The sequence below is a fragment of the Xiphophorus couchianus genome, chromosome 22, assembly GCF_001444195.1.
Source record: "Xiphophorus couchianus chromosome 22, X_couchianus-1.0, whole genome shotgun sequence".
Classification (NCBI taxonomy): domain Eukaryota; kingdom Metazoa; phylum Chordata; class Actinopteri; order Cyprinodontiformes; family Poeciliidae; genus Xiphophorus; species Xiphophorus couchianus.
In genome coordinates this window covers 5239031-5266606 of record NC_040249.1, presented here as the reverse complement: position 1 = coordinate 5266606, position 27576 = coordinate 5239031, and the positions used below count along the sequence as shown (strand labels likewise).

At 41.0% G+C, this 27576-nt stretch overlaps 1 protein-coding gene across 1 annotated transcript in view; it reads left to right on the top strand.

Moving 5' to 3' along the window:
- The window catches only part of camkmt (calmodulin-lysine N-methyltransferase), a 110284-nt gene that overhangs the window by 43186 nt on the left and 39522 nt on the right, over positions 1 to 27576 (top strand). Inside the window, exon 4 of the mRNA XM_028006154.1 lies at positions 27242 to 27302. Within this exon, the coding sequence (XP_027861955.1) occupies positions 27242 to 27302 (61 nt within the window). The remainder of the gene's footprint in view (positions 1 to 27241; positions 27303 to 27576) is intronic.

Here is a 27576-nt window from a genome sequence, read left to right as displayed (position 1 = left end):
AAGCAGAGGTGGCCTACTGAGCACAAATTGTTCATTAACCTCACATCCATAAACGCAATAGAAAACATCTTTAGGGTGCAATTGAGACAAAATAATTTTTTACCTTGTGTTTATGTGCCACCTCATTCCTAATGGTAATCTGGGAAACTGAACATATAACCCATACGATTATTAGCCATCGGTTTAAGTTCAGATGTATTTAATCGTTAATAATGTATTAGAATTGAAAAGCGTATAATTTCAAATATCAAATTCTGATAAAAAATAGGTGTTTGAAATGTGAATATCATTTACAAAGCTTCTAATTAACTAGATTTTTTATTATTATTATTATTGTTTTTTGGTATAATACATCTGTTCTGTGACTGGATAAAAAGGAAAACCAGTTTATGTTTTTCCAACTTCAACTGGTTTATTTCATAGCAGATTATTTCATTCTGCACATCCAAAATTCCCCAGTCCAAGCGCATATGACAGGAGTCATTTCTGCAGAAAAAATAATAATGGTATCAATAAAACTGGTCAAACAAAAACTGCCCACATACTTATAGGTTGTTTCTAAAAAGCAGAATAATTAGAATGAGCATTTTTAAAAGCATTTCTGTCATTGGATAATGGAATTTTTTTCTTCTCTAATTACATCCAATTGTTAATAACACAAAGATTAAGGAAATAATAATTCCTAATATTAAAGTTGGCTTATATCTGCATGCCTAATTAAACAGTCCTCGTTAAAGTGGTTTGCAACTCACGGTCAAACCAAAACAAACCACACTCACACTCTTGACCTCTCCCACTAACAAGCTCATAATCCAGACAGCTTGCATGTTGACATTTGTGTATCAGAAACCCTAAGTGGCTTTGCCCAAGTAATGCCCTTAGCAGATCAGACGGCTCTCTTATACGTCTGCCACTGTGAGCTGCCTGTAGGCCTCTGATATGAGCTGCTTGACCTCGGACACAGAGGAAGCAGTCGCAACATTAACGTGGCTTTTTTGGAAACTCAGTTTGGAGCGTACGGTTTGGCACCGCAACACTGAAAACTCTCAGTTTCTTACTGTTTTATGACCCCAGGAGTGTCCCAGTGATTCTAATGTATCAATGTTGTATTTATTTTTACTTGTGTATCACATCAAAAATGAAAAAAAAATATCCCAAAACTAATTAGCACAAGTTGATTTACCTCCAGAAAACACAAAAATACAATTTTCTAAAGATGTAATTAATACACAAGTGTATTTTCTTGAATAGGTCCTTATACATAACCTCATATTAACTTGTTTCAACATAATTATAATTTTTTGTTTGCTGAAAGGCTGAAAGCCGCATGGTTGCAGCAGTTGATCTGGTGTTTTACCTGTGAGTGTGTCAACACTCACCTGTAACTGTGTGCGATGCCTCTAGGGTTCAGGCGGTGGTCAGTGGGTACAACGGTTGAAAAGTTCATGAAACGTTTCCTCCGACTCGGCCTCTTCATGACCCAGATTAGCCTTAGCCGACCAGGTCAGGTATATCCTTATAACAGGTTTTTCAAACTTAAACTCCAATAGCGTCACTCTCAACTGAAAACATTAAGAGTAGCGACTATAAATGCGTAAGTCATCGTGGCAAATTCTTTGGTTTACCAACCCTGCCTCTGTCTTCCCTCTCCACAGAGATTTTTGTTTGTTGCTGTGAACGACTCAGACGAGAGAATATGTTGAAAGGCCAATCGCATCAGATGAAACCGAAATCTAACTTTTTGTACATGTACAACAGCGTAGATGGGTAAACTATATGGGACTTTACCTTAAACAAATCATCTTTGCAGTAGCACATGCTGGTGGCAGCATCATGCTGTGGGAATCCTTTGCTTCAGGATCCCCACAGCATGACGGAGCTAAATACAAAACAGTGCTGGATGAAAACTTGCCAATAGGCAGCAAAATAGTTGAGACTGATGTGGAGGCTTTCCTTTCAGCAGACAGAATTACACACAAAAAGGAATGTCTTTATGGAATGGCTCAGATTAAAGCAGCGTTAATTTTAAATCTATTTGATTTGAAATCATTTAAATCAAATAGATTTAAATAATTTTTGGCAAGACTTGAGGTTCACTGATTCCTCTTTTCATGTCTGACTGAGATTGAGCTGTTTTGCAGAGAAGAGCCCATAATAAGTTGCCAGTGTATCTGTAATGCAAAGTGAGATAACACTTTATTTGAAGGGTGTGCATAACACTGACGTATCATGTTCATGACAATCTTATAACACTTGTTGTGAACATAAAAAAAGTCTTCATGAATGTTTATGACTGTTGTCATCAAGTCTCATTTGGTAAATAACAAAATATTTAATGCAAATGTCATTAAAACTTGCACTTTTAATATAAGTTTTAGTACAACTTTGCATTAAAAATGTCATTATTTACTGAATGACACTTTGTGACCTACATTCATAAAGACTCCTTCATGCTCATGGCAGGTGTTATGTCACCCCTTCAAATAAAGGGTTTCTGAAAAGTGATTCTGGTGACAGTGAGGAGAAATCCTTCACATCTCAACTGACTTGATAAATTTTATTCTGCCTTTACACCATGAAGGAAACAAACTAGAAACAGAATAAAATTATATTGTAATTTGCTTTAGTTTGCTATAGAAAAGCACAAGGGCATTGAGATCTTTTTTTGAAATGGTACATTAATCTAACGTATCTGTTTTCGGTTTGAATCTCCAGCTTTAGCACGTAGCATATCAGACGTCTTAAACAAATGCTGAGACAATGTAGGGATCTATTTCCATCCATTAGCAGGAGTGCTAATCCTTGGCACACCTGCATGTGTTTAGTGAGCTGTGGAGCTGTTGGTTCATCAGGAGGTCAGAGCCTGGAAACGGTTGAAAAGTTCAGGCAATATTTTCTTTCTCTTTCTTGAACCCTGTCTAACCCAGATTAAACCTGGGTCGGGAAGGTCATGGTCAGCCACTCTGCACTCTTTGGATAAAGATAGTTTCCAAGTAGGAGAACATATTAAGAATATATACATTTGAATTTGGATTTTTTTTTTTTTCACATTTCTGCAATTTTAGTCTATCGGAAAACAACACTGCCTTTTAGGAGTCCTGGCATACATTCGGAATAGCAAAAATGATGTGTACATCAAGGTGCTGTTCTTATTCAGCATGTTTTGCTATTATTAAAAGGTGTAATAAGTTGCAAAAAAAGGATCATGTTAATTAAGCAGAGTTGTGTCAAACAATAATTTCCTACAGTCTGCTTTACAGCAGAGGTAGAAGCTGCAGTAGGTAATTTTTATCTCAAATTTGTCAAAACTGTCACTATGTCATGACAGTAGATTATGAGACAGGTAATCTTTGGAAAAATTCATCTCCTCTACCTCCTCCCTGTGGTATTTGTAGCTGCAGAAACACATAGTCAGAAACAACCAATCAGAGTCAGGAGGAGGGTCTTATTGCTGTCGATCATCCTCATGCACACAGAACTTTTACCCTTCCCCTTGCTTTCTGTACGCTACAGCTGGTTCACCACAACAGAGCCCGTTATGCATGTGCAAGCTAGTTAGTATAGCCACCAATGGTGGTGGATAAACACTTTTCCAGTAACTTTGCTTCTCCATCATTAGCACATTGGGCAGTGTGTTCACTAGCGTGATTGATAGCATTAAGACCCTCCTCTGGGCTCTGATTGATTGTTTCTGGCAAAGCATAGTGACAATTCCTACAGAAAAAGCAAACCCAAGTAAATCAAAGAATTAAAAAGTAAACAAATCAAAAGCAAGGAACTGCAGCCATATTTGGTTTGAGTAAACATCGAATTTCAAAATAAAAGTCTCATAGTGTGACTTTTACATCAAAAACTCAGAATAATGGCACTTCACTAGATGAGGTCACCCTGATACCACCTAGATAGCACTTCTAGAGGTCAGACGTTACACTGATAAAACATCACAGATTTCCTACATTAAAATGTCAAACGTAGACTATATATGTATATATATATATATATATATATATATATATATCACTTATGATTAAATCTAAGAGATTTATTATAGATTATAAGTTTTAGTGGCTTTTAGAATTCATTAAAAGCTGACAGACTCTAACACAAAAAAAACGTTAACCTTTGACTGAATAGATTTGAAACTGAATAGGAATGACATTTGAACGGTAATATGTTATTTTCTCACGCTAAATACTCAGGCCACTGAAACAGGAAGCAGACGGAAAAACAGAGGGAGATGGAGAGAGAAAAACAAATCTAATTTCTGCAAACAAAATGATGCATGCAGGTTAATAAATACAAACAGAGTCAGCTATCCAGCCTGGCAATCAGCTAGTCAATAAGTCAGAAAAGGGAGGCAATTGGAGATTTGCTCCCGTTATCTGCCATCAGCCGGGGCCGGGAGAACACTGCTGGCCTCAATCACAAAGCAGAGGAGGATTGTCTTTGGGGCTGTTTATAATGCTGGTGTGTTCGTGTGTTTTGATGAGCTGCACTTTTTTTTTTTTGCTCTTATTGCCTGGTCACAGAAACCAGGTCACAAAAAGAAGAAGAAAAGTATTTCTCATAAAATAATTTGAGTTAGAATCGTTCTCCTTTAACTGTACGCACTATTGCTCTCTGTTTTTTTGTTTGTTTGTTTATTTTATTTAAAACCTAGTCTGTTCTACACTCAGACACAGATGCAAGAATTACCTTTGGAGGACGACGGTTGAGCATCTGTCAGCTAAAAACGATGAGGGCCGATGAAAGTTGACGCATTAATGGAATAGAAAATAAGGGAGACGAGAGGAGCGCTTTTTGACAGCGGGGGTGAGGGGTCAGATGTAATCAGCACCTCTGTAATTCTTCTCAGCAAGTCAATTCTCTGTTTGTTTGTTTTTAATATTCTCTCTCCTCCCCTTCTCGGTGCGTGTCTGTTGGAGTTGGGAGGGAAGAGGGTTCAGGGATAAGGAGATGAGAAGCCGACTATCAGATGGCATATGATTGTATGGTTAGCCTCCATACAGGCCCTGTTTTTGTTTTTTTTGTCTGATTATTTTTAGGCTCAACTCCATGGAATAAGGTCAATTTTTTAATCTTTGTGAATGAATATGGGGAGAAGAGGGATCAAAGTGACACCTTTAACAAAAAAACAACAAAACAAAGTAAACACTTATTTTCTGTTTCTTCCCTGCCCCATCTAACCTCCCCTCTCCTGCCAGTCACTTTGGCTGCCATAGTGGGGAGGAGAATCGCATTAACATGGAAATAACACATTAGGTATGCTTCAGTTTGTTTGTTTGCCATATGGCGCGTGCCACGTCTCAAACGGCGCGGTCTGGTGTTTGCAAATTTTTGGTCAACTGTCTTCGGCGCGTGTGTGCGGGTCGGGCCGACCCAGATGAGTTGAGCAGCTGTGATTTAAAACAGAACTGAATCCAAACGTTGCCATATGACCCTCATGCTCACAAGCATCCCGCTGAACCCCAACCAGCTTGTTCCCTCATTAAGCACAGCTGGCTTGTGAGGGAACGAGAGTCTGGTGCGGCGCGTCTGCTTGTCGAGCGGTCAGAAAGCGTTGTCGAGGACACGCCACACGGTCGGTAATTGGAAATGTCCCTCGGAACGCGTCCTTTCCCCTCCCGACCGAGGAGCTATAAACATGTAAATGAGAGCGCAGCTCACCTCGTGTTACCCACTTCCTCTCTCCCATTCCATCACTCATCACTACAGCCGCGCCGCAATCAACGCGTGTGGGATAAACGCAACATATTGTCTGGCGGATCCTGCCGGGGGAAGACGCTGGCTGAATGTGAAGGCAGGGTGCGCTGCGTGGTGATTAAGGCGTCTGACGGCGGGGACAGTGGTTGTTTTTGAAAGAAGCAGAGGTGACAACTAGCTGTTGGAAGTCAAGCAAACAGGAAAGCAGCTGCAGATGCTGAATTTTAATGAAAAATTGTAATAATTCAATTGACCTATTCTTAAAGTCAAAGTTAAAGGTAATCCAAAAGCCAAGACGATAAGAAACCAAGAAACCTCTTAGGCTTTGTCAGGACCTCTGGGAGCGGTGAAGAACTTGCAACAAGAAAATGGAGGCCAAGTCAAAAGTCTGGGGACGTTTTGGGAACAACTGACAATGATTAGGAAAAAGTTTAAATGTCAAGGTTGGGGATCAGTTTCTGTGAATCTTGGTTTTTTGTTCACAAGAAATAGGAAAACAGACCAACAGATAGTTGACTGTTTTGGGTTCATCTGCTGTAGGACAACAACAAAAAAAGATCAGATCCCAGATACTAATAAGCTTCTTCTGTCCATAGATGAGGGGCTTCATTATAAGTTGAGATGGATCTGACCAGTCAAAGATTATCAAACACACCCAGCTAAATTTGGATTTAGCTGGAATCCAAATTTAGCCCACCACATCCACCTATAAGCAAAGACTGCGACTAGTTTTGTTTTTACTTTGTTGTTGTGATTGTGTTCCATTCTTGTATTTGTTAAAGCGATGAGTAACTACACCTTGTAATTACACTAAAATCTGCCTTTAAACAACCACAACTTAAATTTGACCAAGACTTTACTGCAGCTCTGACATAGAAAAAAAGCTTTGGTTTGTCCTGACTGAACATTAGAGATAAACTTAATAGCTTGGACACATACAGAGTACTTTCCAGTTCCGCAACAAAAATATTTGGCGAGTCCACTTTCTATTTTCCATTTTTCGGTTACTTAGCAGTCTTTCATTTAGCCAAGCAGTAAAGTCAGGCATCGTCTCAGTCAATCTAGACTCAGTCATTTATCTTCCTGCTCCTGTATAATAGGCTGTATTAGACTAAGTGGTGTTGTCTTGTGCCGGCGTTACATTTGCACAGAAAAGCTTCCATCAGTATCCATACAACGGTAGCAATTGGAGCGTCTGGGGGGGCCACAGAAAAGGTAATTTGAGCAAAAGAAAATGATACCTTGAGAGAAAAGGCAGATCGAACAGCGAAAGGGAGAAAGTAAAAAGAAAGAGGAGAAAAATACATGGTGATTTACGCAAAAGTCCAAATGACAGGGAATTGGCTACAGACACCTGACTGTGTTATTATATCACCATCAACAACGGCCTGCTCCTCTGCCAGAGGGAAAGGAAAACAGAAATTGTAAAGGAGAAAAAAAACAACTGAAAATCTCTGCAACACAAACAAAACCCCCGAAACAAGTGTTATTTCCCCCCCTCCCCCCGTCTTCTTTTGCTTCTTGCGGCTAGTGTGAGGCTATCAATTCATCCTCCCTGCAGCTTCTTTTTTTTTTTTTTAATGGCACCGTTGCTCGACTCTAGTTGTTGGTGTATTGTTTGTCGGCGTCCAGGCGGGGCCCGGCGGAGGAGTTGGTATCAAGACGAAGAAGGGACAATTTGATGGATGTTTGTTGATATCTAGACCACTATGGCTCTGATTGCCTAACATTAAACCAGCAATAACAGGCCAATCATCCCACTTACACCTCCACACGGCAAGCAGCCGAATTGGATCAAACTGGCTTATTCCCTCTGTCACTTTCTTACTCATCCTCTCTCTGTCTGCGTCTCTCTCCGTCTCCCAGTCGATTTCTTGCTCTTTTCTCCTCTCTCCTGACATGCTTATTAGCTGATATTGATCCAGGCCGGTCAATTGTCAGCTCCTCTCATCCGCACAGTATTGACGGCATAATCAGTTAGAGAGAGGAATGAAGGTAGAGACAGTGGGAGGGGAGGGAGGCTGAGGATGATAGGCAGATGAAATTTTTCTGTCAGTGGGTAAATTATTGGCTGCTAGCTTGTTGACCCACAAAACTCCTGGACAAACACAAATGCACAAAATTACACACACAATGACTTCATTTTTGGGCGCATTCATATGTATTTCTGTAGATATCACACTTCTACGGTCTGCAAAGTTGATCTCCAATGTCGGGATGTTTACACGTACAGTCGCATTATTTTTTTTTTTTTACCAGCTAAATCATTGCCACTTTTGATGAAAATGTGTGTATCTGGGAGCTTAATTAGAAAGTAAAAGCTCACCTGATAAGTGGAGTGTCACATCACATATGCCACTTGTGCTTGTGACTGAGCCACGGCCTGTTGGAGACTCCCCTGGCTCCCGCTGCCTCACTGCCCAGCTTCAGGGCTCCGTCTCTGGGGGGAGTAGCAGCTGGCGTGGCCTCTCTGTCGCTGGAGGGCTGGGGTTCATCTCATATTCTCTCTCTCTCACACACACACATACACACACACAGTTGTGTACGTCTCGCTCCGTACATTAAGGTTTAATCAGGCACTTAGCCGGGCATCTGTTACAGCTCTGTCCACGCAGCGTGTTAAGGACCTGTCGCCGCCGGTTACGAGCCCAACAGATCCAGTGACTGAAGAGACCGCTGTCCCACTTACTGGTTAAAGTCCCCAGCTCTGTCTGTTCGGTTTCAGAAATTTTGAACTCTCGAACTGGCCACTAAATGAGATTGAGTTTGACTGGTGCCAAGTCGAAATCGAAAGAATGAAGCAAGACACATCTGTTATGTCAGTTAGTGAGTTTGTGCAAGATGGTGCAAAGGAAGACGTGATTCGCACTAGAGCTGCGATATATTAAATCGCAATCATCATTGCAATATTTATTTGTGCAATATCGTAATCGCAAACAGCTGCTTTGATGTAAGTCAATCTCATAAGGTTTGCGTTCATGCTCTGTATGCAATCATATATTTTGAAACCTTTCTCTGCTCTTGTCGGGCAAACCTGATATACAATCGAAACAATAAATTCAAATAAATTGTACAGTAATATGATAATTTACTAGACTTTCCCAGTTTCAGTGCACTTAGGATTATTTTTTTTTCTATTAATTAAATGCATTTTTACTATTTTTAAAAAAAAATTCTGTCTCCTGACTGGGAGTGATTTTAGAATACCCCATGCTGGTGTCCTGGTTTTGAAAGCAACTGTTTAGGATTATTCACCACATTCAAACCTCAAAGCAGATGCGCTACAGCAGCAGATAACCACATTGATATTGTTAGATGAAGGCATTGATATTGAGAATTCAGAATTGGGTGTCAACAGTTCACTTCACTCTGTGGTAAGAGACCAGCTTATATATTAAACTTAAGTAGCAGAGTAATTTTTAAGCACTATAAACACATCCGCTTAGTCTTCAGAGACGGCTCGAAGTTGGTGTTTGCAGGTCAACGAGACAGCTTGTATGTTGCCGCACGAGGGACATAAGCCTGCATATGAATACTGTGAGTTATCAAGTGATCGATAGGCAGAGTTTCTTATCGTTTCCTTTTCCTCCATTGTCAAGCGGGCGGCCAGTCTCGGGCGGCCCTCGGTCCCGGACTTATCTTGACACCAGAGCAGCAATCACAGGCCGGGAGATTGAGCGCTGTTTATTTTTTGCGGCGGTGTGTTCGCCGCGACCCTGAGGCCAGGATGCAAACACAAGCGCATCCCCGCACACTCCTGGACACGTCCACAGGCCCCGCGCGCTCCGTCAACCACCCAGCCCTGTTTAAAATGAACGGATCGTATCTCGCCTTTCACTATTCACATCGCTTTCTTTCTCGCCACAACACGCAGCTTAATCTCAGTGTTGCTCTGTTTTTGCCTGATACAGGGCAACACCAATGCATTATTTATTCTCTATCTCATATTGTTTTTTTTTTTATTCAGAGCCTGTTTTGTTGGTCTTTTATATATAAACGTGTGCTTTTGTGGGATTCCTGTTTAGAAAATGTAGACCATAGTTGTGAGTGTGTACAGCATAGTGTGTGTTTACGTGCAAACTGAAGTTCACTTCCTACCTAAAAAGTAAACAGTCTCACCAGCAGAGCAGCGCCATCTGTAAGTACTGCTGGGGACTGAACACCAATGACAAGACACGCCTGCTCTGACTGACAGCTGACATTGTCCCTGCCCCTGCTGGGAACAAATTGGTCCTGCTGGATGATGATGGGGTGACTGGTGTGTTTCTTTGTCTGCGCGCGTGAAGGGGTGTGTGTGCGCGCGTGCTGTTCTTCCATCCTGCGCATCCCTTTGACAGTTGGCTATTGTCGGTAGGCCTCTGTCAAAGATGTCATTTATCAACACTACACTCAGTCAAACCTTGATCATCACTTTATGGGAGCGAGACGGAAGCAGCAAAGCACCAACAGAAAACTGTTTTCTATCACATTGTGTGAAGATTTGAAGTCTCGAGAGTGTTTGTTGTTTATGGTGGCATGGCAAGCCTCACATCTGTGGTTTTTCTGCATAGCAGCCTATTCACATTAATGTTTTATAGTTTTGAAGCGGCGTGATTTTCCTCTTATTTACCACGTCGACATTCAACTCTGCTTGAAAGATCCGTCCCAGGACTCACTGACTTTTCTCCAAATGTTTTGATGTTTGTAGAAAAAAAAGACTGACGGATATTGCTAATTAAAGCAGAGCTAACTGTGGTGCTATTGATCAAATCCTGTCACCTGATGAGCTGAATCAGAAAACCAAATGCAGATATCACTGGGCCAAATTTTTCTTAATGTGTTTGAGCGAAACACAGTTTTTATTTAATTAATCCAAAGTGCAGGAAAGTGAACTTTCCCACTAGTTCTCAGATTCAACTTGCATCAGCATTTTGATCTCTGGTCAGAAATTCAGAAAAGATAGAAAGATGGTGATGCCTTCAAGGCTTCATGAAGAGTACCAATACATTATACAGCTACAGCGAAGTCCACCACAAACTTTGGCATATTTCACTCTGCTGAGATTTGTGCATAATTGAAATGGACATTTGCCAGATACTTTGGTAAATTTTTATATCTGTGTACACATACTCTGTGAGAAACGTCGAAGTGTTTTGTAAGCAACATCGAGCTGAGAAATTTGCCACAATCAGTCACAAGGATGTGAAGCAGCCAGACGGTGGAGAGGAAAGGGGCCAAGGGGCCCAACTATCTCATTGAACGTGCCAGTATCCATTTGGATTGTGGGAAAGAAGGAATTTGTCACGAGAAATGTGCGCAGTTGATACTTTTGACTATGATACTGTCTGCTGATGGTGTGCACAGAGTCTGCATGACTCACAGAGTATTGTGCATATGGGTTCATAGCCCATATGCACAATATGGGCTATGAACCCATACTCTCTGAGTATGGGCTATGAATAATAGCCCATATTGATCATAGCCCATACACCCAAGTATATGGGAGCCTTAAGCCATAGGTGCAAGACGTCCAGTCCTAAAAGAATTTGAATATGGAAATATTAGTTACTTAATCACTAATTAATGTTAGTTAATTCTGCAATGTAATAGAAAGGATATTAAGGCAAGAATTCACCAAATTGATTAGGAAATACTCTTTAAGTTTGCGTTGTCTTCCAGACTGTAAACATAGATTCATCAATGATCAGTAATAGCTTTTTCCAAGTGCGGTCAGATACATGCAGCCGATTATGTACGATGTTTTGTCCCAGAAATTACTTCATGATGGAAGAATGTTTTTTCCTCGCTCAATTACTTGGCTACTTTGAAAGTGCAGAGCTGAACATTTTGCTTCAAGTAAGCAATTTTGATGACTGGAGACAGAGTTCTGCCATGGTACAATAGTGGACCAAGGGGCCACATCCATTATGTTCCAGCACGCCTGTGTGAGGGCTCCTTTGTCCTTTTGCACAATGGACACACTCAAAAGGGTGCACAAGCAACTTTTGAGGGATATTCTACCTCATCTTCTGGAGATATTTTTTCTTCTTCTTTTTATGTTAGTGTTCTGAATACGGACTTCATTCCACTGATTGTGTGAGTGTTCATCATTGTGGGTTTTTTTCCTTTCCATTGGACTTCTTGCTTGCAGAATCCTCAGTTTTAGGTCAAAGTTAGTGGCTCCCCATCGCTGCAGTAAAGGCCCACCCCACTTGTACGTTTGAAAGGAGGCATTGCGGAAAAGAGGAAATGACCTATGCTTATCCACACTACGTGCTAGCTGTGCTCAAACAATCAGCATAGCATTAGTAGAGCCGCTGAATAGAGCCATCATGGCTGCCTAACACTGGGGAGCCAGTGATCTGCCTATGGGCTTTATGGAAAGAGGAGGTCCTGCGGAGCTGGCAAGAGCCGGAGTGGAGGCCAGGAATGGGCACTTGTAGAGAATCCTTTGACGTTCTCTGGCACAAACATCTCCCGTTTTTCATATCTGCTCATCTCCTTTGTCGCTACATCTGTAATTTCTATGCATTCATGCGTTGTCTTATTTAGGTGTTTTCCTCTTTAAGGTTTAGCCCTGCTTTAATCTGCAGCAGGAAGAAGATAGGGAGACCTAGGGAAGGCTAAGCAGTCTTTCATTGTCCCCAGAGGTGGCGTCCATGGGTGCTCTTTGTCCAGAGCTTTCACTGTGATTAGACCATTTGAGTCGACAATTCACTTAAGACCTCCTTTCTTTCTCCTTCCTGCTCTGTTTTTCTCTCACAAGATGCTGTCCTCTTTCCACCTACTATCCCCTTACTCTCTCACACACTCTTTCAGGGTGTATTACCTGCTCATGTAATGCAGTTAAGCTCAGCTAGAAGCCTTTCCTCGCAATACTACTTAATTGCCCATATGGCAGGTGAGGTAAATGCACGAGGGCTGGCGCAGGGTGGTGACCACAGATGGAGGCGGGGGAGACAGAAGCTGAACAAGGAGAGGACGGGGGAGGGTGAGCGAGCAAGAGTGAGGATGACAGACACTCTGCTGTTTCACTGTGTTGGTCACAATCTGACTTTGATTGAGTGATTAATTAAGTAACAATTTAATAAATCTGTGATGGTTGGTGTTTTGTTTGAACTACAAATATTGTTCAAGTTTCTACCATCTAGCTCTTGGTTTGAGATAAAGGTAAGTAATCTGGAGGTTATCTTCAAAACACACCAATCTGCCTTTATCTAAGCCACTCTTTTACAGCTCTTGCTACTTGTCCAGGGTTTTTGTCTTGGGAGAAGATGAACCTACACCCCAACCTTGAGGGTAGGATTAGGTTTTAACCCTAACATTTTACATGTGTTTGAAAAAGTTACCTTGATGACCTTCTTCCACGTGTTTGCTGTGACTCATACGTGACTTGTGGTAAAGTGTAAACAGGACTTCTTACCAGGACTTCTTACAGGCTTTCTTCTTGCCAACTCTTCCATAATGACAAGACTTGTGAAATACATGCTACCTTGTCAACTGATTCTGAGCTGTAGAGCTCTGCAGATCCTGCAGAGTTACCTCGGGTGTCTTGGCTGCTTCTTTGAGGTCAGGTGGACGACCATGTCTTGTGAGGCTTGCATTAGTTCAGTATATTAATTTGTGAGATGTTCAAAGCTTAGTATATTGTTTTATAGCCCAACTTTGTTTCCTTGACTAGAACCCTGTGTTTGTTTTGCAACGTGACAAAACGTAGAAAAGTTCACGAGGTATGAGTAGGGCTATGCACGCCACGTTAGTTGGCAGAGGACAGGGGAAAATATAACACTACTAAGAAAAGAGGAAGGAGGGGAGGAGGATGGGAAGAAGAAGGAGTTGACATTGCTCCTGGGTTAGTGCTCCAAAATGGAGTGCTAAAATCATTTCAGCTCAGATAAAGCTCTGGCAGCGGCCGGGCGGCCTCGGGATATCTGCTCTGCTCATCTGCCTCTCCAGTGAAACGGCTGCACACGGCCAGCCTCAGGGCGGCCCGCAGTTTGCGCATAAACATGCTAAAGCTCATAAAGAAACAGATGCAAATAAACAGACTCTTAACTTGAATGCAACACAGGCACTGCTTTGCCACATGTGCAGACATCCACTGGCCTCTCAGAGTCAATTTGTTGCTCCTCAGTTTGTTTCGGTTTAACCAGAAGAAGCAAGGCTTAAGGGTAATTCTTCCACTTCTGAACCTTTAGAATTAGTACTCTGCCACCACTACTCCACCTTTGTACCGTTACTGCTCGCACGCTTTAAAATCATTTATAGAATTTGCTCAAAACTCACTAAATCATTTTCTTTTTTTAATCTCCTTGCCTAAACTTTCTTGCTCAGATATATTCATAACATCCCCAAAGTCAAGGCTCAAACGTTTACCCTTGTCGTCTCAAATTTGACTGAGAATATTTTCAGTCAGAATTATTCATCTGGTTTGACTTTGCTTCTCATTCTTGCCAAATAGGAACAACTTTCAGATTTAGAAGAGAATCAATAGAAAAGTCAGATAATGTAAATAAAAGTGTTTAGTTTAGAGCCAATGACATGGATAAGGTGTTGTACAAGGAGAAAGTTGTTCAATCCAAATGCAGAGGAGCAAAATTCCCAGTATATATATTTTTATCTTATCAGGAAAATGTGCTTGTAATGTCTGGCAGAATCTTACACAATGCCATATCATTGGCATGAACGCTGTATTTATCTTTAGTTCTTAATGATTTTCTTAAATTGTTCCACAAACAACTTTAGTGACTTAAAAATAAAAACACAATTTTCCCATTGTAAAGTTATGGCCACTAACAACCTGAGTACGTCATGAAAATCCCAGAATGAATGCAGTGTTCATCAACAGTCAGGGTAAACGTCTGACCGGCATTATAAAGTATTTCTGCAGGTAATGGTTCACCTAATATTTACTGAAAGTTAACTGCGAGACAAAGAGTCCAACGAAACAGAAAACTGCTGCGATCACTTGTTCTGTAAGCGAACTGAACAAATAAAACTCCCAGGTGCTTTGTCTTTTTTTACTACCTGTGTTATGTCTGTGCATTGCAAATGCAAAGGCAAATGAGCGAATGCAGAGCAGTGTGGATCCTTGCTCTTTGTTTTCCCGAACCAATGGGATGCAGAACAAAAACGCCTCTGGATCATGTCCTACCCACAGTCCCTGTGTGGAAATATTGCTGTTCGCTCTTAACGGATCAAAGCAAACTCCTGTTATTGTAAGTGAACTGCGAGACATTCTGCCAGAGCAAATTATATGTAAGCTCTCAATAAAGTCTAACAACCCACACGCGTACAGAGGTTAAAAACATCTGGTACCTGCTGAATTAAACCAGACTATGATTATAAATTCTGTTATTAATTGTTATTAAGCAATTTGAAATGGTATAATTATTTGTATAAAATACATTTTAGGTATTTCTTTTAGGCCAGACTTCAATTAAATCTCTGCAAATTGTAAACAGTTAAAATAAATCCACACCTGACAATCTGAAACTCACTATCTTTTCCAACCAAAACAATCTGCCTCTCTCAAATTTTACTCTTCACTCTTCTCTTTGCTCCCTCTAATCTCCCCTTATTCCCTTCTGCCCTCTTTTTTTTCCTTTCTGCTCCTCCTCACTGAGATAGAAAAATTTGATTCTCATGTTTAAAGCATCAGTGCAGTCTCCGGGCAGATTTCTGAATCAACAAAATTCTCCTTTTCTCGCATGGCTCCCTCTTTCAATGTCATGTCTTCGCTGCGTATACTTAACTTCCGGTCCAACTGTGCGAGCTCATGAAATCCCAAATTTAATATGCAAATAATCAAAGTATATTCATCTATTTTTTTATTTATTTTTTTACAAAAAATGACCCACTTTGTGGTTTTATTGTACAGGTTTGAGAAATAAGTTCTAAATCCTGCTCTGGTTAAACAAATTGGTGCATCAAAGAGGCTAAACTCTGCCATCTGAGATCTGGAGCTTAATGAAAACATTGAAAAAAAATGTTATGAAGTGAGTAGTCACAGGTATTTCTGCTCAAATAGAGATGCACAGATAAACTAGTCAATCTTCAGCTTGACCAGCAAGTTAAAAATGTGTATAAGATCCGTTTCTGATCAGTGAGTGCACCATACAGTATGTCTGCATCATCAATGTCCTGTAGCGCAGTGCTGCTCATTTCCATTTATTTAAAACCCTGAAATTTCCAAATAATATAAGCTAATCTTTTCTTTGATTTCAGACTTTCTTTTTATCTTCTTTCTCCTTTCATAATCATTTGCATAGTTAAAGTAAAGTACGCCGTTTCTTTAAGGCGACACCCTATAATCTGACAAGCGTCCAACCCAATGGGCCAATCAGTGAGAGGAACTCTTCAAAGCTTGTTGGCGGCCTGTTTTCTCACGTGTTTAAGTGTACAATCTTTGCTCTTTGCTTTTGTCTCTTCCCATCTCTTCTCACACCTTGTTCTTCTTTCTCTCGTTTGAGTCTCCCTCCTCTCTGTAATTGTGTTTTTCTGCCACTTCTTCTCGGTGTCCGTGCTTCAGGAACCCCTAACTTCCACCTTTTATTTTCCTTTGCTCAGACAACTCGCTCTGCGCCGAGAACGGTTGCGCACCAGATGTAATTTCATCAAGTGTGCACTCGTCTACTTTTATTTGTTGCCCCCAAGAAGTGCAGAGCGTAATAGGGATGGGTGCTGAAGGAAGCCGGTTGGTGAGTGATGGCGGCGGCCGAGCTCAGCCCGTCTGCTTCGGCTGCAGCTGGAATACAGGCCGAGCTTTACTCACACAATTGAATTAGAACAGAAAGCTCTACATCCAAAAGTTTATCCTCACTTGATTGATATTCGACCAATCAAGCAAAGCCAATTTACAAGATAGAAGTTGTTAGAAAAATAGTTAAAAAATTACTGCGTCCAGTCAGGAAGAAATATAGTCATAAAGGACATAATGGTACGAAAGAAATCTGCAGGGATGTTGAAACTCATTATATTTAAAACCTTTGGAATAGCTTGATTTCTGTAAATGAAGAAGAAAGAAAGGAGGAAAGAAAGCAAGAGAGAAATAAAGGTAAAAAAATAAAAGTTTGTTCAAATCTGAATTTGAGGGTGTACTTGTAAAAGACTTATGTTGAGAAAGTCTAAAATGTGAAACTGGAAATAAAACTAGAAGGTTTGCAGACCAGTAATCTCTTAACCTTTTATATTCAAATAACTGTGACTACAACAATAAAGATGGTTGGATAAAAGAACTAGAAAGACTAACTCTTTTCAAATGTAATCGGTTTAGTTTTTGCTTCTTGTAAAGCAAACACTTCATTCACAATAAAACAGAAAACAGTTTCTCTTGGTTTTATTAAGCAGATAAAACAAAAAACAAAGGAACTGTAATGACACAAAAGCATAATCCTCGAAGCAGCATATTATTATTGGAAGCAGGAAGCTGAGTAGCAGTCTACTGGTCCTGATTTGGCTGCTGCTAAGCCGTTACCTGATGGCAGCTCTTCAACAAGCAGGGCTGAATCTTTGCTAATGTTCAGAGCAGAGACTCTCTGAAACATGTCGGGGCGTAGAGACACTCCAATGACCTCAGTTCCCATCACTATCCTGCACAGGGCTGTCTTTTATCACAGCGATCCAGCGGAGTGCTGCGTATCCCCGTGGTGTACAGTGGATTGGAAGATGGAGAAAATGCAGGAAAGCATGCTTTGCACCGCATAATGTGCAACCTCAATATGAACAAATTTCCGTGTTTAAAGGATTGTAAGCGCGCTCAGTCTTCGTGTTGCCGTGTCAATTGGTTGCTCTTGTTTAAAATACCCTGGGTTCTGCTCTTTAAGCTCACGTCGAAAGTAACAACAGCGAGATTAGATTTGGGAAGAGAGAGAGAGAGAGACATGCCGACAGGCAGGTGGAAAACAGATAAAATGTGAAGCAGACATGTATTTTATCTCGTCGCTTTTTGAGCTTTATGACAGAACCGGTCAGACGAAGAGACAGGCCGACGGAGAAACAAGCAGACAGTTACAGGGGCAGTTAGACAGGCAGTCAGCCCTGGCATTTGTAGCAGATAAGTAAGCTATCAGAGGAGGGGGATAAATAGCAGAGTAAAGATTGGTCCGAGCCCCCTCAGAGAGGTGTGGGGGGCCACAATGCAGGCGTGGTGGGCAGATAGCCCCCTGCTCTCATTATACTCTGCCTAATCCAAAACGATGTTTACTCAGAGAGAGAGAGAGGGAGAAAGAAGGGGCAACGCTTATCAAAGCCCCGCACAGTCCTGGGAGCGTGTGCGCGGGGGCCTGGCTGTGGGCGTGTGTGGGTGCGCCGAGGTGAGTGTGCGTTAAAATGAGCCTATTCCGATGGAAAAAAAGGATCAGGAATGTCTCCAAGGCGGGCGCTGTTGGCTAGAATGTCGATGCTTATCACACGCTGCCGGGCTCTTCTGGTGAAAGGCGAAAAGGCTATCTAAACTGCTTATTCACAGCCTGTGTATTTACCATTTCGGCAAGGCAGAGTCATCATTCTGTAATTGCTATTAATATTAACATGTTGCTGTTAGTAATTCAGGCTTTTGTGAGCCTTCACCTAATCTGGTTTGCCGGGAGCTAAAAGTCCTTTAAACCTAAAAATTAATTGAGACTTTCTGATTTTGAAATGCTAAAAAAAAACACACAAAAAACTGGCTATTGTTTTTACTCCTCACCCTGTTGACTTTCAGCTTTTTTTTTTTTTTGCATCAGAACACTTGACTGCAGTTTGAGCCCACTTTATAGACTACATGATATTCTCAACAAAAAAAAATAGCTAAAGAAATTTATTTTGGAGGTTTTGGGTTTTTGCATTGATTGTCTGATGCATATCTAAATACTTCAGTTTTCTCCTTAAAAACAGAAAAAGATCTTCAACAACAGATAAATAACTAGCCACAGGTACGGCTTGCCTGTCCAAAGTACAAGTACATCTTAATACATAATCTTGTACAAAATTCAGTTTTTTTCTTTATTTAAATCAACTTAAAGAGTCAAAATCATGTACTAGCTGTGTACATAAACTGCATAAAATGTCAGGTAACATTTAGTTGTTACCACAATTATTTCTATTTGTTAATTGCCAGAATAATGAGAGGGAACATTTTTATTTCTTTCTGTTAGAAAGTTGCATAAACCAAGATTAAAATGAATGGAGGAAGCTAAGATGAGGATTATGCTTTTGATGGGTTAATATCACAAAATTATACCTGTAAGGTGTGCTTGTTCAAATTTTGAAGCCAAATCCTTAGTTTTATTTTCTTCTTTTTAATAAGAAAACTCCCTACTGCAGCTTTATGGAAGCCCAGATTGTTTTAATTGTTGCTTTCTGCTTCTAATACCAGAAGTAGAAGCTTGAAGTGCCTCAGTCTTTGTGTAAAGAATCTATATACCATCTGAGTTTCATTTTCGGACCTGAATCGTATTTATACACCCAGTGTTCTGTGTTCTTTCGTTATATTCTTGACAGAAGGTAATGCCTATTGGATTTTGGTTGCATAAATTTCACGAGTTGCATCACTACTCAATACAAGGTCATGAGAGCAGATAAATAAGCTGTTGAAATCAGAACTTTTATTTTCTGTCTGTTGTGACTGAAGTCGATGAGCTTAACGTAGTCATTTTCTGTATTTTTCACATTTCGCCAAGAGGCCTTGGAAGGAACTTTTATTTTGACTAAATTAAGGCAATCAGAAAATCAATCCAGTCAACTTTGTGAGCTGCAATTATTTCTGTTTAAGAAGTTATTACCAAAAAATATGACACTTTTGCACGAGAAGCATATAACTAAGAGTAGTTAAAGTCTGATTATTTTTCATTTATTTTGTGATATAGTTATTGCAGCAATTTTACTTCTGCTCCCTTATTTAAGAAAGAAATATAGCCTGGTAACTTAAAATGTCCTTCTTTACAAAGCATTATTTAGGATTTATTCTGTAGATTATAATTTTTTATTGATTTTTCACATGCCCTACACGGATAACTTTTATTCATTCCACCCGTGCTGAAAACACACTCGCGGGCGCTGAGGTGGTCTTCTGAACAGTGCGTGGACTGTGTCTAGGCTGGCTGGGGTAATCCTGGCCTCCACTAAAGTAGCCGTGTGAGCGAACAGATTGTCAGTTGATCATGGCCAGCAGAGAGCCTTATCCCTTATTGGATCGGCCATGGAGGAGGCTTAGGAATTATCTGAGGCCTCACTTAATGTGGAGACAGATCACCACAAGAGAGCCACAGAGCCTGAAGACACGCTGGGCCCGAGGGGAGGGAGAGCAGGAGGCTGTGTGTAACACGGAGGTGTGTGTTGGCCGTGTCACAAAGGTGTGTTGGTGTGTGCTCACAGCAACGCCATGGCCCACTTAACCCCATGTTGACATATCTTGCCTATTTCCCCTCTTTGATATTTGTCTTATTTTTTTCTTTTGCCATCCCGTCCTCTTCCTTTGTTGCTTTCTGACATTCCCCTCATTCCAGCTACTCCTTTGCTTTTTAAAATGTTTTTCCTTTGTTTCCTTTGCAGAGATGCAACAATTTGAAGTTTGTTGCCGATTTCTGCTTTGACCAAAACTATAGGACCGGAAAATGTAAAACTTTTTTTCTACCCTTCCTGCTCAGGGGTCATTAATTAGGAGCAGTTGGAGAAGTCGGTGTAAAATAGAGTTTTACTAGTCACCTAAAATAAGCTATTGTGTTAAATTGCCTCTGATGTCTCCAGACTCTTGAGTATTTTCAAATCCAGTATGTTTTCTAACCAACAGAAATCAGTCTCAAAGGGGCAAAAAGGGAAGCCTTACCTGTACTTCAGCCTTCTTGTCTGTTTTATGTTATGCTCTTTCTCACTGTTTCACAGCCTAAAAAAAACAGCAGAACTGTCATAAAAATAGTTTACTTTTAAAACTATTTTTACACCGGGCTGCACAGTGGCGCAGTTGGTAGCACTGTTGCCTTGCAGCAAGAAGGTCCTGGGTTCGATTCCCGGCCGGGGTCTTTCTGCATGGAGTTTGCATGTTCTCCCTGTGCATGCGTGGGTTCTCTCCGGGTACTCCGGCTTCCTCCCACAGTCCAAAAACATGACTGTCAGGTTAATTGGTCTATCTAAATTCTCCCTAGGGGTGTGTGTTGTGTGTGAATGGTTGTTTGTCCTGTATGTCTCTGTGTTGCCCTGCGACAGACTGGCGACCTGTCCAGGGTGAACCCCGCCTCCCGCCTGGAATGTAGCTGGAGATAGGCACCAGCAACCCTCCCGACCCCATTAGGGACAAGGGTGAACAGAAAATGGATGGATGGATGGATTTTTACACCATTTTTGAGTTTTTTTATTTTACCACTTTATAAACTTCCAGACCTAATATCTGAGCCTCATTAGAATTCATTGGCACTTCTTTAGTTTCTTTAGTTTGCTAAAAACTGAAACAATCTAAAATCTATGCAATCAGTCTTGCTTTGTTTTAAATATAGATGTCGGGCTCTTTTTAATTAAGTTGTGGTACAGAGACCGGAGTAACAGCCTCATCTCAAGCACTTTTAGCTTAGCTTGGCTTAGCTAGTGAGATAGTGTAATAGTGCCTGTTTGGATTCCCTGTTCAAGCACCCAAAATAGCCCTTGAGCTAAATCCTTCCCTGGTTTTAGCTACTTGTTTTTTTTTAAAGGTTTTGGGATTCCCCAGAAAGATCAAGAAAAGGTGATTCAACTGAAGTACAGTTGGGTTTCTATGCTACTTTTTTTTTTGTCGCATAAGCCAAATGTGGTTATTGAGAAGGAAAAAAACACTAAAGGGTGATGGATAATCTATCCAGTGGATCTGATTACTGACAGTTAGTGAAGCCAGATTAGTGTTGTGTTAAGTCAAGATGGTACAAGAGGCCAGCCCCAGGTCACTGGAATCTGCAGGGATAACATTAAGAACAGTACAACTCAACAGTAGATTTAGTAGGTTGGGTTATGTTGTTGGAGCCAACAAATCTGGTTCCACAGGTCTCTTCCTTATAAAACCCAAAGGCGAGGTTGGGAATTTAACTATGTCGACTTTCGAATACGCTGAAGTTAAGCATAGAATGTAAATAAATATTGATTTGTCATCGGAATTTGTTTGACAGGTGAAACAATGAGGATTTTAGCCTTACAAATCACAGCTAGAACTCATGTTACTGGGTCAAGTTTGTGGACCTCCTTGCTCACAAACAGCGTTTCAGCAATTCTCACAAATTGTCTACGAGACTGAGATTAATGTTTTGTGTTGAGCACTCCAACTCATTGACTTTGTTGCCCTGAGAACGCGTCGTGATTAACTTGATGGCACAATAAGGCTCGTTGAGATCCAATCAAAGCTCTACCTTCCCGTCCGATGTCTTAAGAGTTTGATTTTTTTCTCATGTATTTTCTGAGGTGCACCAGTCCTTCAAGCAGCAAAACATCGTAACAATCTAACCCTGTACCTCTGAATTGTACAGGGTTACGATTGGTCATAACGTTGTGAGCAGTGATCGTTATGACCAAACACCATCTCCAAATATGTATGTTGTTGTCCCTGCACATTTGCAAACTGTAATTTAGCTATCGACTTTTAGAGCAAATTGCTCATTCTTTACTGAATGGCCTTTTAACCATGTCTACAGTTTCACTGTGTATAATGACACTAACAAACTGTTACCATCTTTATAAGAGTTTTTGCTTTTGTTGCAGAGGTTGAGATGCATGTTATGCAACAAACAATTTCTATAACAACAGATTGCACGGTTGACATGAGGTGGTTTCTGAGACCAATAACTATATTGACCAGAAGCTCACACACATCAGGAGAAACACCAAACTATTCCCTCTCCTTCATTAGATAATTGAAGGTGAGAAATCATTTCATTATCCTCAGGAACAGTAATCTGCTCTCTGTTGTTGATCCCTTCATTTCCTACAGTGCTTCTCGACCTAGGAGCCTCTTGCTGTCTGACACACACGCACACATGAACCACATGCTTATCCCACATGCAGCCACACTCTGATACTCATGACACACACCTTTTTTTTTTATCACCCTGGGCTATTAATGTTATTGGAGATGTGGATTAACCATCAGGTACACATATGCTTTACAAAGCCCTGTTACTTTGAGTTGTCTTGCTCTCACACGCATACATGTGTTTACGCACTTTCTCTCTGTTTTACACACACATGCTTGTGTAAAGAGAGGGCAACCTGGGAGTACGGTCAAGATTCAGAGAGCAGAAACAAGACTTTGACAGATTATCCAGTGTGACTTACTTTCTTTTTACGTCACACGAGAACCACAGATGGTCTCGCTGTTTCTCATCAGCATGAGCAGAGATAACAGATCGGAAACGTTTGCTTCTCATTTTCTTCAGAAGCGAGAATAAAATCTTAAGAAAAGCCTTCATATTGTCTTCTGCCTCTGCCGCTGAGCTGTGGATTAGACCCAGTTTTACGTTGCATTACCACCCTCTACTGTTCGTCTGGCCTAGATGTTTGGGGGGAGACCCTTCATGTCAAGTGTCGTGTGCTGACTTGTAAGGGGAGGAGCTGAACTGTCATTTCCCAGGCCAAAGATGTCTGTTCAGATGCCATTATGCTACATGCGAGCACATAATCAGGAGAGAATGGGTCAAAGTTCAAGTCACATGACACTGAGGAGTTTCAACACTCATGGCAAGATGGATTGTTTTAGACACGGAACAATGTGGATGATATTTGTGAGCACCAGATATCTTACAGCGCCACAGTTTGTTTTTATTTATGTTTTTTAAAAAAAAAAAACTATTATTGCACATAATAGAAACACACTGATAAAATACATTTATCATACCATTTTTTTCATTTTATTCCCTCATGCAAAATGACTAAATGAGGTGGTTTGTTATTGAGGCATTAAACAGTGGTATTATAGTAATACACATTACAAACACAGTGGAGTGTTTGCCCTTACAGTGTATATATATATATATATATATATACGAGTCGGGGATCCGACTGCCATCTGCAGAAATGCACCGCTCCCGGTCAGAAACAACCAACGAGAGCCAGGAGGAGGGTCTTAGTGCTGTCGATCAACCTCATGTACGAACTGCTCAATGTGCTAATGGCGGAGGAATAACTTACCGTAACAGTAACAACTGTTTATCTGTGTCATCAGTGGCCATGCTAACTAGCCTTAGCAATGATGGCAGACTCAATTGTGAGAAAATAAATAGGGGGACCAAGGGGGATGAAGTGAGCAGCGCATAAACAAACATGATTGATAGCAGTAAGACCCTCCTCCTTGCTCTGATTGGTTTGTTTCTGACAGAAGGAGGCAGAGAAGCTTGATTTTGTTTTTTGTTTTCAGTCTTATTGTTTTATATTATACTGTCACTCTCACATAATGACAGTTTTCACAAATATGTAAAAAACGCATTTTTCATAAAAGTCACATTAAAGGTAACTACATCTTTTAAGGGAAAAAAATAAGCTTTCTGTTTGTTCAGATGTTATCTAGCCATCTTCTGTTAGAGTAGATGGGTAAAAACAACAACAACTAAGAAGTAAAGAAAAAAAAAACTAGCACATTTTTGGTTTCAGTGTTTACATTTTGTTTTGCTTAATGCCTTACTGCAGCTGCTAAAATTTTTAAAAATAATATATATATACTCCTGCTGTCATATGTTGGCATTGCTGATGTCATAAGCGCCAGTATTTCCAGATCCTAAAAACACCGTTGTAAGCTATTAGTAACTCAGTTCAGTTCTGTTAAAACCGTATTGTCCCTGAAAGGCAGTTTGCTGGCCACTCAACAGGTACACACTTACAAAAAGTAACAACAACCTCGTCCTTTCAGCTCAGAAAAGGAGGCTGAGTGAAGTCCTCACCAAGCTGCACTTTATCAGTCTGACAGCAGAGGCAATGAAAGATTTCCTCCGTCTGTCGGTTTCACGGAGTTTAATCCTGTATCTCTGTCTTGATGGCAAAAGTTGAAACTCAGCCCATAGTGGGTGGCAGGGATTGGTTGTAATAAGCTCAGCTTTCTTTAACAATCTGTTATTATAGAGGTCAAGAGGGATGCCAGGGGTTTACTGCATTCTTTAACTCTGCAAACACGCCAGCAGATGAGAGGTCAGGCAGAACAGTGAAAAAAATATTAGCCCGCTTATAGACCTGTTCTGTCTTTGATCATCAGATTTCAACATCAGACACAGATAAGTCGAGTAAACACAAAACTACAGATTCCAAGTTTCATTTCTTTCATTTATTTAAAAACATAGCTTGCCCTATTTGACAAACTAATCAAAAAAACTAATCCCATGCTAAACATGAGAAGTGGTTATGCCAAGCTTTTCAACAACATCTGTCATTAAATGCTTAGGGTCTTATTTCTTTGCAGAATGGTAATGGCCTAGTCAAAGTCCAGTGCCAAGTTCTAAAGTTGTATTTTTTGCTATTTTTTGTTTTGCCTTTAAATAATTCAGAGGTGGGCTTTGGGCAGGGCCCTGTTTTGGATCATTGCTCTGCTACATAAACCAAGTGTGTTTGATCTTACCGTTGATGGTCAGACATTTTTCTTTAGGTTTTTCAGGTAGAAAAAATTTCATGCTCCCATCCGTAAGTCATCCAGGTCTTGAAGAAGCAGAGCAAACCCAGGCCATCACTATACCACCACCATGTATGACTGTAGGTATGATGTTCTGTTGCTGAAATGGTAGATGTAATAAAACAGAAACCTTAAAAAAAGTTTGTTTTGACTCATCACTCTAAAGAATATTGTTCTTCAAATCGTAGAGATTTCTTAGGGATCAAGTTTGTTTTTTTGTTTTTTTTGACAAATGTGAGTTGCATACACCAAGTGGACCTGAGACCGTTCCAAACACAGGAAGTGGACTGACGTGCAGAGCAAAACAAATGGTTGGGTTAAGCGCTAGCGGGAGAAATTGCTTCTGGTCTTTTGCCAAAGACAAAGAGAAACCCTTCAATAGCTAATGGTGAAAGCCACTCCAATTTTAGTTACATTTTGCGAAGAAGGAAGTTGTGCCCAGAGTCTTCTTCAGAGGTGTTCATGTTGTTTCATTCAGCGGTTCCTGATGCAGCGCCGCCACAGGTGAGCGGATTAATTGGTCGCTCAAAGAGTTCGGGATGTTTGACAAAACGCAGTGCGAAAGCGAACCAATCCCGGAACTGTAAATAGACACCATTTACAAATGCTGCATAAAAGCAAACATCTGCTGTGTATTTACAGCAAACAACCCAAATGTAGATGAGCTTTGCTCTTGGTGAACCATAGAACTGCTGGACTGACCCCACATTGTGAAGTTTTCCATGTCTTGTGACAAAACTCCTTTCTGAGGACAATTGAGAAGATGAAATTTAAAATGTCACTTTGGTTCATGTCTTGACACTATTTACCACTTCAGTACTGTGTGTGTGTGTCGGGGTGTGTGTGTGTGTATGCTGTCACACCACACTTTAAAGAGTTTTTTTTTAATGGGGAAGAGGAATATTTGGACATTTTATCAATAGGCATTATTAAATCCTGCTTGCTTGAGCTAATCTTGGCGGACCGGAGCGAGGGCATCGGGAGAGTTAGTGAAAGAGTGAATAGGGGAGAAGGAGAGAGCAGGGATGTCTGCCCCATGAGGTGATGAGAGACCGTCTGTAAGCCGCTTATTATATCGACTACCACCTTTTCTTTCTCCTCCACCAAGCTCTCCCTCGTTCTCTCCCCTTTACCTCGCTCATTTTCCTCTGTCTCCCTCGCTCGCCTTTTTGCTTTCTCCAACTTATTCTATATCCTCTCAGTCTTTCTCCTTTTTCAAAAACTTAACTGTGCAAACACACACACACACACACACACACATACACACACGCAGGGAGAGAGAATTGCGGGCGCACACACTTTACACGGCAGGCAGGGCCAAGGCGAACCTTCTTGTTCAAAGCCAGAAGCTGAAGTTTTATTCAAATGAATGTTTACTTCTTTCGCTGCCAAGATGTGCGTATTTGTCTCCGGTTGTGCATGTGTGTGCAATAAAAAGCGAGGGGGAAATAGTTTGGGTTGAGTGTGTGCTGCGTGCGTGCGTGTGCGTGTTTTAGTGTGTGTTACACGCACGACAGAAGGAGAAGGGCTGACTGTAGGTGATAAGCCAGGCAGGCCTGCACACTGTGATTATCACACACCGGACGCCCTGTCTCCCACACACACACGCTCGCTCCTACACACTTGCATACACAATGGCCAACGAGGGAGTGTGTTGCAGGGATTTAGGAGGGACGGACGGAGAGACAGACGAGCAGACAGAGAAAGAAGCCTTGGATCACGGGCAAGGTGGAAGCCACAACAGAAGCAAATGAACACAGACTGGAAAATCACAATGCCTCCCTTTATGTTGGACGGAGCGGCCATTGTGTTTTCTTGGGTGTTATATCAATGCCGATGTGCTGTGATGTCGCGTCACACAGGGATCCAAGTGTGTGTTTTCACACCAGAGATGCTTCGTTTGTGTCGCGGGGATATGACATCTGTCGGGCATTTTAATTGACTGATTTCCTTTTCCCTCTGTCTTTGATTCAGGTGTGTGGCCTTCTGAGGAGGTGATGGCACATTACTGTCTGCAGAAGCGGCACACGTTCAAGTGAGTTTTCACGGTTTTCTTTTGTTGTCATTTTCTGAGATGCGGGAGAAAGTGGCCACGGTTCTCTCTGGCTGTTTTTAAAGCTTCAGGAGTTACAAAGTGTTACCCCACCCCCACTTGTTGCCAGTTGGGAAGGCTGCTACACACTTTGCCCTTGGTTAAAAGAGACACACATTTTGCTGTTTGGAAACATTTTCACATGCAAAAAAATCAATGAGCCTGCAGACTATGAACAGTAAGCCAATTAAAGCTGCATTTGATAACTTTTAGAATT